The 10,833-nt window shown below is 53.4% G+C and overlaps 1 protein-coding gene across 4 annotated transcripts in view; it reads left to right on the top strand.

The window, feature by feature from the left end:
• The first annotated feature begins 1,023 nt into the window (after positions 1 to 1,023).
• Positions 1,024 to 10,833, top strand: part of RIN3 (Ras and Rab interactor 3) — a 185,071-nt gene continuing 175,261 nt past the window's right edge. For 2 of the 4 annotated variants that reach the window (XM_033191533.1, XM_033191532.1), the window contains exon 1: positions 1,024 to 1,387. In XM_033191533.1, coding sequence (XP_033047424.1) covers positions 1,344 to 1,387 — 44 coding nt within the window. In that variant the 5' untranslated portion in view covers positions 1,024 to 1,343. The remainder of the gene's footprint in view (positions 1,388 to 10,833) is intronic. The other 2 variants (XM_033191537.1, XM_033191535.1) reach the window with 2 other exon arrangements.

The raw sequence follows: 10,833 nt of genomic DNA, 5'->3' as shown, positions 1-10,833 counted from the left end.
AACTTCTGGCAGGTTGATTTGGTGGAAATCCAGGGGGGATGGGACAGGAGGGTGTGAGGAGAGAGCAGCAGGGCAGAGAGGCCTGAGGATCTTTTCACTAGAGCCCTGGGCTCAGTCCTGTCTGGTCCTCATTTGCCATGTGGCCTTGAGCAAGTCACCTCCACTCTCTAGACCTCAGTTTCCTTATCTCTAAAATGAAGGTATTAGATCTGGAAGATTTTGCCCCCAGAGGACACTTGTGATATCTAGAGACATTTCTGGTCGTTACAAAGAGAGGCTGATGCTATGGGTATTTATGGATCATGGGGAGGCCATGGATAGCGTTCAACCTCCTGCAGTGCAGAAGGCAACCCCAATAACAAAGCATTAGCCGGCCCCAAATGTCAATAGTGGCCAGGTAAAGAAATCCTGCATGAGACTGAGGTGACCTAATAGGGTCCAGTCCTGCTCAGTCACTCTGGGAAATGCTCTGGGAAAGACTGGGCTTGGGAGGCATTTTTGAGCACCCAGGCACTTAGAAGAGAGCCCTCACAGTCCCACCTGGGGTTGCTGTGGGTCTTGCATTTGTGTAAGCTGTCCGGTGTTCTCCATCTGCGGTACCCGGCACAGGTGAATTAGATGCCAGGCTTGGTGGATGAGCAACCCGCCTTGTTGAGGAGTGAGCTCCTTGTCACGGGAAGCATCCAAGAGGAGGCGCGTGCACGTCTGTCAGGAATGTGGAAGAGGCGCCCTGGTTCTGGTCTGAGGCTGCCCTTGAACGATTTCCAGTTTCCCTTGGGCAAGGCTGTGGCTCCGTGTGGGACGAACTCCCCGCCAGCTCTGGGCCTCCCCACCTGCCGGCCCGCGGTCGGCACTAGCACAAGCGGAGGCTGTCTTCCTTCCCCCGCGGCCCCACGCCAAGTGGAAGAATTTTCCCTAAGTTTCCCTCTCCGAAGCCCCGCGGACCTCCCGCGCCTCAGCCCCAGCCCCAGCCCGCGGAGGCGGCACCCCGAAGCTGGGCGCCAGCGCGGCGCCTCGGCCCCGGCACCCCCGGCCCCCAGGCCCGGCCCCGGGGGCGCGGCCGCCGGGGCCTCGGTGTGCCCCAGGGGGCTCTGGGCCGCGAGCCGCTGCCGAATGGCTTTTGACAAAAAAACCCTTGACCACCAAGGCCAGCCTCTTCCTGAAAGCCCCGCTCGCTCCGATACAGGAAGTAGAAGGGAGCGAGCGCCCCAGAGCGCAGCGGCAGCTGCGGCCCGGCCCTTCCCGAGGGCCAGAGCCAGGGACGTGCGGGCGCCCGGGACTCCGCGTTCCGCGCGGCCCGGCGCCTGAGCTCCTCCGTTCCCCGTCCCGGAGCTGCTGGCGGCATGATCCGACACGCCGGGGCGCCCGCGCGCGGGGACCCCACGGGGTAAGTCCGGGCAGCCGCCCACTCCTCCCTTGCGATCTCCACGGCCGCATCCTGGCCGCCCCACTCCACTTCTTGTCCCCGAGAGTCCTCCGGGCGCGGGACCTCGGGGGTGTCGGGCTGAGACGGAACCCCCATTGTGGCCGAGGCCAGATCCCGGTTCTGCAGGGCAGGGGGCGGCCCTGGTGACTCCGCTGGACCCGACGACTCGGCTAAACTTTCAAGGCCAGGCATTTCACTGGGAACCCAGTGCACACTTTAGGCTGCTGGTGGACGGATTACGAGGGAGTGCGTCTCTACCTGTCAGAGCCGGGGCTGCCCGCGTGGACGCGGCCCCCTCCCCGGCTTCTGCCCCGCCTGAACTTTGCAAACAAATTCGCTGTCCCAGCCCCACCAGCCTGCTGCACCCGCTGCTCTGCGAGTCCCAGCGCGCGCCCTCGGGCACTGGAGCCCGGCCGGGCGTGGGGTCGGAGACCCGGACCCCCGCAACTTTGGGCGCCCGCGGCCCAACAACTGACCGGTCCTCCTGGACCGAGGGTCCACTGGGCCCTTTTCCCCCGCCCCTCTGTCCTGGCCATAGACAGTGACCTTCGCACCGGCCGTGGCTGAGCCTGGTGCTTGGGTAGTGTCCAGGGTGCACTGGCTGCGCGCGGGCTGTGGGATCCCGAGGGAGAAGGCGCAGCGTGGAATGCATGACGCCGAACGGTTTGGGAACTGACTTGGAGAGGAGTCCCTGGTGGCTAAGTCCCCGCTCCACCTCCTTGTCGCCCCCAGCCCCACCTCGCGAGCTCGGGCATTGCTCGGGGCTGGGCTCTGAGAGAAAGTCTTCTCGCCTTGCCCAGCTCAGAGGGCGTCCTGAGAAGCTTCAGGTGTAGAGACGCCAGGTCGGAGGCGGATTCCCGGGGAAAGCCTATTTCTGGGTGCCCAGGAGCACGTCTGGGAAGCCATCCCCAGCTTTTTGGTTTAAAAGTCCCGGGCCTACTTCTCTGATGGACACCCTGCCGCTCCCTGGCCTGGCGGTGTGACCTCATCTCCCAGGCCCTCAGTTCTCTGCTCTGTGAAACAGGAGAGTTGGGCGGATCTTGTGCAGTCCTGAACCGGGGGACAGCTGGAGGTGACTGGCTCCCACTCAGCTGGGAGAGACTGGGAGGGGGCCTTAAGCTCATCTAGATCTGAACGTCTCCCTTCTTCTCCCTCCGTCCTGCCAGCCCTGAAATTCTGGATGCTGGTTTCTCTGCAAAGACAAATGCCGTCCGGTGGGAGGAACTGGGAATTCGTTGGGGAAGAACCCACCACCCTCACACCCACTTGCAAGTATCTGCCACACCCAAGATGGCAGGGTGAAGCCGGAGAGGAGTTTCTCAGGGAGGAAGGGGAGGTGAGGGGCAGGGGTGCTGACCTCACCGACTTCCCATTTTCCCCAGAGATGATCTAGTGTGACCCACTTCCTCTTGTCTTTTTTTGTTCATTACTGGCTCAGTTATTTAAACTCTCTGTATCTCGGTTCACTTATCAATAAAATGATAAATAATAGTAACTACCCCTTAGAGTTGTTTTGAGGACTAAATGCACAGAAAGAGTTGAATGCATTAGCCTGTAGGGTAAACTCTTAATCATAATTATTACCATTATTATCATTTGTTAGGTATGATCCCTCCATTTGCCAACTGTGTAACCTTAGACAAGTGACCTGGTCCCTGCCTCACCTGTAAACTGGGGGTACTAGCAACACACACCACATAGAATTGTTTCATGGACTGGCTGAGTTCATAGCTAAGCAGCTGCCCCCAGGCAGCTTAGGGGAAACGCATCCATGCAGGCCTGCTTAGAACTGTGCTTGGTACATTCCAGCGCTATATGAATATTGGTTTGTTGCTAAAAACATGGCTTTGTTCTGGAGGACCTTTTGGGTTGGAAGGGCTTTGAAGGGTAGAGGATTTGCTGGTGGATTGGAGGGAGAGAGGAGTGGAGGATGACTCTGGTGGGGCTCTGTCTGCCCAGGGTCCAGTGCTTCAGGGACAGAGGCCGAACTGTGTGTAGTCTGCTGAGAGTGGGTTCTCAGAGTCCACTCAGGCCAGTAGCTTTCAGGGGATAGGGAGAGACCTAGCAGGCACGCCCATGCAACCCCACCGTGGCAAGTAGACCAGTCACCTTTTCACATCTTTGCCATGTTAAAGGTCTGCTTAAGATTTCATTTGAAAAAGGATTCCACTGCCGGAAAAAATGTGGCTGTCACTGACCTAATCAATCCCCTAATTCAACAATGAGGAACCAGAGACTCAGAAAGGGGAAATGGGCTCCCTGGTATTGGGGGAGGTGGTGGTAACTCACATCTCCTGAGCCTTGGCCTGATCTAATGCAAGGGTCCTGCTGGAGCCCAAAAGAGGAGCCCCTTACCCAGTCCAGGTTGAGACAGGTGGCTCTTCTGGGTGGGGCCCACCTAGAGCAGGGCCAGTGATGGATTCAGGGTGTGAGCTCGCAGCTCCAGCTCTGTCCCTTGACCTTGGCTTCCTGGATTCAAAGAGCTAATGTTCCTGGAGGTCCTGACTGGCACTTAGGAGACCTAGCCCTTTCCAGATCCTAACAGAGGCTCTGGTGCACAAGAGCAAAGGGTCACTTCACCAGCTCAAGCCTGCACTCCTGCCCCCATCCCCCAAGAAGCCCCAGTATATCCTCTGAGAAGCAGCAGGGAGTGCAAGGGTCTGGGGGTGCAGGATCCCTTTGGGATGAAGGAGTCACAGCACATTTATCCCTGAGGCCCTCCTCATCTCCCCTACCCCCTTGGTGCCCCTCTATCCTGGCCCTGGGTCCCTGATCCGTGATCTTCACTGAAGCAGCAAGTGTGAAAAGCTTAAAATGCCACAGGGCTCCTGCATTTTAACCCAGGAGATACAGAAATCAAAACTGGAAACCTACCAGGAATTGATCTCAGCTGGCAGCAGAGAGAGGTGTGATATTTGAAGGAGGACACCCAGACCCTTCACTATCCCCTTAGGCCTCCCTGGAGCTCCATTGTGGAGATAGGAGTCTGAGGTGGTCTGTGTTGCCTCCCAGTCCCTTGCCAGAGTAGAGATAGGGAAAGAATGGGTGACAGATGGCCACAAACTCTGTCTCTGTGACCCCCTGGAAGATTCCACCTGTCATGGCAAGACATGGCAAGCTGTGTCATCTAGGTAGTGATGAGTGAGCACAGTTGGGTGGGCAGCAAGGAAGAGGGGAGGGAGCGTGGAGGAGGGGAGTGCCTGAGCAAAGGCTTGGGTGGTGGGAAAGTGTGGTGGAGGGGCTTGTGGGGCGGGGAGTGCACCCTTCAAAACCCAGAAGTACATGACACACGTTGCTTTACAAAGTGACTGTTATCAGATAACAGGGGTTGAGGAAACGGAAGACACATTTTGGCTGGGGAGAGATTGACAGAAGAGGGGCAAAAGTATAAAGGGGTCTGCCCACAAAACCCCATCCTTGGGGCCTGGGCCATCTAGGGGAGTAGGGGGCATCTGTATGTTCAGAAAGAGCCTTAACATGGGGTAAATGATGCCCAAGGCCTCTTAACTTCCTATTGGCCCCCTGCTATCTGATCCTATTAGGGAGTAACCTTTAGAAGAGAGCGGAGGGCCAGGTGTTATCATCTTGTTATTGGGTAATAGGTTGGTGCTGCTCTGATGGACAACTCCAGAATGTCCTGTTGATACAACCACTGCCCTGAACCAGCATTTATTCTGAGAACCAGGAAGTCGAACTTCTCCTGCCCGCCAGGAGTGTCTGAAACATGAATGTTTTCCCCCAAGATTGGAGCCAAAAATGAAAATCACAACTTTAATGACTTTACCAAACTAGATCTCCCCCTCCATCCTACCCCACAATGGGCCCTTCTGGTGGTTTGCTTGTTGCCGATCAATCTAGAGGGACTCTCAGGCCGGGCAGGGAAAGCAGTGTGTCTCCCAGTAGCCCCCTAATTGCCCTCAGGTGACATGCTGTCCTATTTAAAAGGTCCCTCAAGAAAGTCCTGCCCTCCGTACCACAGCCCAGCCCTGCTGGAAGCCAGTGCACAGCTTCGTGTCTTCTGTCCTCCCCAACATGCAGAGCTTGTCTGTGGTCTTGTGCCTTTGCCCATGAGGTTCTTTCTGTCCTTTTCGCAGGGCTCACCTCTTCCGTGCAGACTTCCATCCGTGCCAGCTCACAGAGATTCCTGCCTTTTGAATATTCATAGCCTGTTTCACATGAACCGCATGTTTGCCTAGCAATTTGAGAGAAGCCAAAACCTCTTTAATATTATGACTTCCTACTTCAGTTACAAACTTCCAAAGAAAGGGGTCAGGTCTTTTTGTTCCATATCCTTGTGTCCTACACGCACTTGGCACTCAATAAATACTTAAGGCCAATGACACACTGATTGAAGGCTGCACAGCCTTATCTTTTGTGTCCCTGGAGCCCCTGAATTTCTGGAGGTGTTTATAAGGTGACCCAGATCACAGGGTGGGGCTAAGTAGGGGGAGACCCAGGGCTTGGGGGCTTGGAGCCCAACTCTATTCTGCAGCAGCTGGTGACCCCCACCACAAGGTTACCACACTCCTCTCCAAGTCTGGAAAGAGAAGGCCACCCAGGCAATTGAGTAGGGACCCTGCTTGACCCCGACTTACCTAATTTTATCCTCCCCAGCTGTGCTTCTGATACTTGTCAGGGAGAAAGGATGAGGGAAGGAGAGGCCAGCCCTGGATACTGTGTCTCAGCTGGAAGAATGGAGAATAGCTTGGTGTACAGACTTGGGGGAGCCCTGGGGCACCAGTGGGTTCCAAATGCGGGTCTCTGGACCACTGAGAAACTAGGAAAATAAGGGTGGCCTGTGTGTGTGTGTGTCGGTGGGGTCTGTGTGTGTGTGGCGGGGGGTGGGGGGTCAGCATCAGCGTCAGCCATGGCTGCCAACATGTCTTTTCTTAGGCGGAACTGTCCTTTGCTGGTTTGGAAGAGGTGTGGGGACTTGCATGTTGTAGGTCATCAGTAGGGCTAGAGAATCTGGGGTCCTGTCTCCTCTAGTATTTTAGGATTTTATTCTAGGAAGCCACTCCCTTCTCTCTGGACCTCATTTTCCCATCTGAGAAAAGAGCTCCATGTTCTTAAGGTCACTGTTTGCTCTGACAGCGGCTCTCCGAGTTACCAGCTAGCAGGCAGCAGAAGCTGGTGTCTTAGAATAATAGCGTTCAGGGGATCGAAGTGCCCATTGGAGCTGCAGTGGCCCATGGAACATGCAGGCACTTTCACGAGAAACAAAGACCCATCCAGGAGACTGCTGGCTCGTTACCCTGACCAAGCTACCTGGAAGGAAATGGTTTTTCTTTTTCTTTTTCTTTTTGCTATTGCTGTGGTTTTATTTTGAAAAACCTAGTCTTGAAAAAAGTACATTTGGTTTTAGGAGCCCGCTTTGGGGCAGGACCCATGGCTTCTTGCCAAGTGGACAGTAAGCTGGGAAGGTTTCTCAGGTGGGGAGCCCTGGAGAGCTGGAGTAGCCTCTCGAGGGTGGCTGGGCCAGTGAGGTGGAGCCTGCCTGGCCATCGGCTGTGGGAGCTGTAGAGGTGCTGAGGAGATCACAGGCAGCTGGGGTTGGGGGGCTTGGCTGTTTAGAGGTCGTCTGTGAAGCCTGCCCCTGTCAGGGTTGGAATCTGAGGGGCGGCCCTACCAAGGGAGGTTGAGGCAGGTGCCAGGCTGAGGGAGCTCTCTGCCAGGCCTCAGTCTTCCTGCCCAAGGCTGCCCAGAGATAGCCAACACGTCCCTGTGCAGGTGAGGGCAGCCCTGATGCTGTGTGCCTCTCCCCACACAGTGTAGGACAGTGAAGCCAGTCCCTCCCTCCTGCCAGTGTGGCCTGGATGGAGAAGAGAGGAGTGATGGGTACATGGGAGACCTTCCCTCACACTGGCATCCACAGGGCAGTGGGAAGACCTTACTATTTGTGTGGCATCAGCATTTATAGAAGAATCTGGAAGCCACAACCGTGTCCTCTCCTCTCACTTTTCTGCCATTAGGGCCTCTGTGTGGCCTTGGCATGTCTCCTCCCCACAGGGGTAGGGGTTGGAGGGGCTGCCTCCAAAGCAGAAACAGTGCTGATGGTCAGAAGCTTTGAACATGGCTGCAGGGCCCCCTGCCCCAATTTGACCTCAGTAATACCCAGGGGTGCCCCCATCTCAACCAGTACATGTTTAACGGAATGAACGAGCCTGCAATGAAATGTCGGTTCTCTTTTTAGCAGAAATGGCCTAGGCCGTGGTTGTGGTCAAGGCCTGTTGTCTGTATTTGATGTGACGGCACACACTCAGGCCACATCCTATGGGGTAATGGCGCTTGCATCCCCACCTTCTGGGACTGAGAGAGCCCCAGAGCCTGGCTCTGCACACAGGCCTGGAGCTGTGGGGAAGCAAGGATTCCAGTAGAGGGGGGTGGGAGTGGGGCCCATCCTCGAGGGGCTGCCCTAAGGGGGGTTCTCCTAGAAGGTGGCCTCCATTTTGCCCCTGACTCTGGGATCTTTATCAAAGCTGAGAACTTTTTATTCCCTAGTTAAGAGATGCTAAATGCCACCTTACCTCCCAACTGACATTCAACACGGGGTGTCAGGGACTGATGTGAAAACCTGTTTTCTGAAAGGCAAGCTGGAGAGAGGGGTGGACAGAGGGCACCCCGACAGTAGCAGAGAAGCCTCCCCCTCCTCCAGAGTTTCCCAGAGCTAAATTGTTCTGTGGGTCAATAAGTGTGCTTCTTCATCTGCCTCCACGAACTGAAGAAATAAAGGGCTTTGCATCTGAAATTCACAATCTGATGATCTCTGGCTAAAGGGAACAAGCTGTCAAGAAAGAAGTCACCAGGGACCTTTTCCCCTAACCTCCATGTTCCCAGCTTCCTTAATCTCAGTCAATGTCACAGACTGATAATGTAAATTTCTCTAGGGATGTAGCCGTTCAAAGCAAGGACTTATCTCTCTACCGATGGCACCTGGTGACAGCATTTATTATCCTTGCTTCTTTCTGTTCTTGACATTTTTGACAGAGCATCCATCTAAAATATATTCAAGGATTCTTCTCACAATGGATGTCTTCTCATTTATCTTCACCCATCCTCCTAATCATCATCCAGACATCCACCTATCCATTCTATTCACCATCCATCCATCCATCCATCTACTTATCCACCCATCCACCTATCCACCCACCCACCCTTCCATCCATCCACCCACCCACCCACCTACCAACCAACCTACCCTTCATCCATCCATCCATCTACCTATCCACCCATCGACCTATCAACCCTCCCACCCTTCTATCCATCCATTTATCCATCCTTCCATCCATCCACCCACGCACCTACCCTTCCATCCTTCCATCCATCAATCCATCTATTTACTGAACACCTGAACACCTAGGAGTTTCCAGTTTATCTACTAAGAAAAATGATTTGATTTGGATGTTCTTCCCCTCCAAATCTCATGTTGAAATGTGATCCTGAGTGTTGTAGGTGGGGCCTGATGGGAGGTGTTCGGGTCATGGGGGCAGATCCATCATGAATGACTTGGTGCCATCCTCACAGTAATGAGTGAGTTCTCAGTTCACATGAGATCTGGTTGTTTAAAAGAGCCTTGCACCTCCCTGCTCTCTCCCTCTTGCTCTGTCTTGCCATGTGACACACTTGCTCCCCGTTCCCCTTCCACCATTATTGGAGGCTTCCTGAGAACTCACCAGGAGTAGATGCTGGCACCATACTTCTCATACAGCCTGCAGAACCACGAGCCAAAATAAACCTCTTTTCTTTTCTTTTCTTTTTTTTTTTTTTTTTGAGATGGAGTCTTGCTCTGTCACCCAGGCTGGAGTGCAGTGGTGCGATCTCAGCTCACTGCAAGATCCGCCTCCAGGTTCACGCCATTCTCCTGCCTCAGCCTCCCAAGTAGCTGGGACTACAGGTGCCCGCCACCACACCTGGCTAATTTTTTGTATTTTTAGTAGAGATGGGGTTTCACCATGTTAGCAAGAATGGTCTCGATCTCCTGACCTTGTGATCTGCCCGCCTCGGCCTCCCAAAGTGCTGGAATTACAGGTGTGAGCTACCGAGCCTGCCAATAAACCTCTTTTCTTTATAAATTACCCAGCCTCAGGTATTCCTTTATAGTGATGCAAAGTGGACTAACACAGAAAGTAAGAGAAATATGTGCGTATTTAAAGCACAGGGTACTATATAAAAAGCTGCCGAGGTTCTGTTACAGTTGGCTGTGCAGAGTGAGTAGGGAGGACTCCCTGACAGAGGTGGCATTTGAATTGGATCTTGAAGGATACGTAGGATTTTAACCACTGAAATCAAGCATATGCAGAGAAGCGTATTGCAGATAGGAGAAACGCACTGAGTGGGAAAGGACACGTTGTGTGTGGCAGCCCTAAGAATCTGGGGCAGCCCTCCCTGGGCAGGGAGAAGATTCCATGTGTGATGGGCCTGGAAAGGTGGTTGGGGCCCCCTTGGCTATGGGTGGGCAAGTCTGACTTTTACCATGGTGGTAAAGACCACAGTTCTGTTCTTCTGGGCAAGACGCTGAAATGGAACCTGCCAGAGCACCTTCTTCCCCCTCCTCTGTTAGGCAAAAGTCGATCTCTATAGCCCGCTGTTGTTGCCAGGGTTACCTAAGATGATGATGTTCTTGACTCTTTGGGTTATGAGACCAGTGGGGGACTCTCACCTGTATGTATGTGGGTGTTGTGTGTGTGTGTGTGTGTGTTCGCACATGCTATTGATTTTCCAAAAAATGTATTATAGACTTTAAAAGTTCATACACAGACATACCCAGAATAGGGTAATTTAAAGCATAAAATATTTTTATCTGAGTCTGCACCCGGTGCAAGTACGTGTTAACTTGTGTTCTTTTTTCACTGAGTGTTACCTCTGGTACACATTGCTACGTGCTGTGTTGTGGACCTATGTTGCCTACCTGCCACCTTCAATGGTCTCATCATATTATGATCATTTTAATGGTCAGAGTTATTTCATGTGCCTATCTTGACTTCTTTCCAAGTCCCCTTTGTTTTAAATGAAGCTCCTGAAAACTTCCGTGGGTCTAGGGTTTAGGGACCATTTTCTTGAGATCTGTCACCATCCTGGAGCCTTTGAGTCCAGGAGTGAAGCAGAGCCTGCTGATTGGCCCCTGAATTTTTGCTGGGTGTAAGTTTTAGCTGAACATTTCCCAATTTTCTTGCAGCTAGATGTGCCCATATGACTAAGTTCAGGACAGTGAGATATAAGTGGGAAGTATAATCTGCTTGGAAAACCCCTTAAGTGGAGTGTCCTTCTCTCCTTTCCTCTTTCCTGTTGCCTGAAATGCAGATGTGATGGCTGGAGTTGAAGCAGCCATCTTGGATTCTGAGGCACACTTAAGCATGGAAGCTATGCAGGATAGAACAATAATATATTACAGTAAGGGTCCTAAACAT

The sequence above is a fragment of the Trachypithecus francoisi genome, unplaced genomic scaffold (assembly GCF_009764315.1).
Source record: "Trachypithecus francoisi isolate TF-2019V2 unplaced genomic scaffold, Tfra_2.0 Lachesis_group3, whole genome shotgun sequence".
Taxonomy (NCBI): Eukaryota; Metazoa; Chordata; class Mammalia; order Primates; family Cercopithecidae; genus Trachypithecus; species Trachypithecus francoisi.
This window is presented reverse-complemented; position numbering and strand designations above follow the sequence as displayed.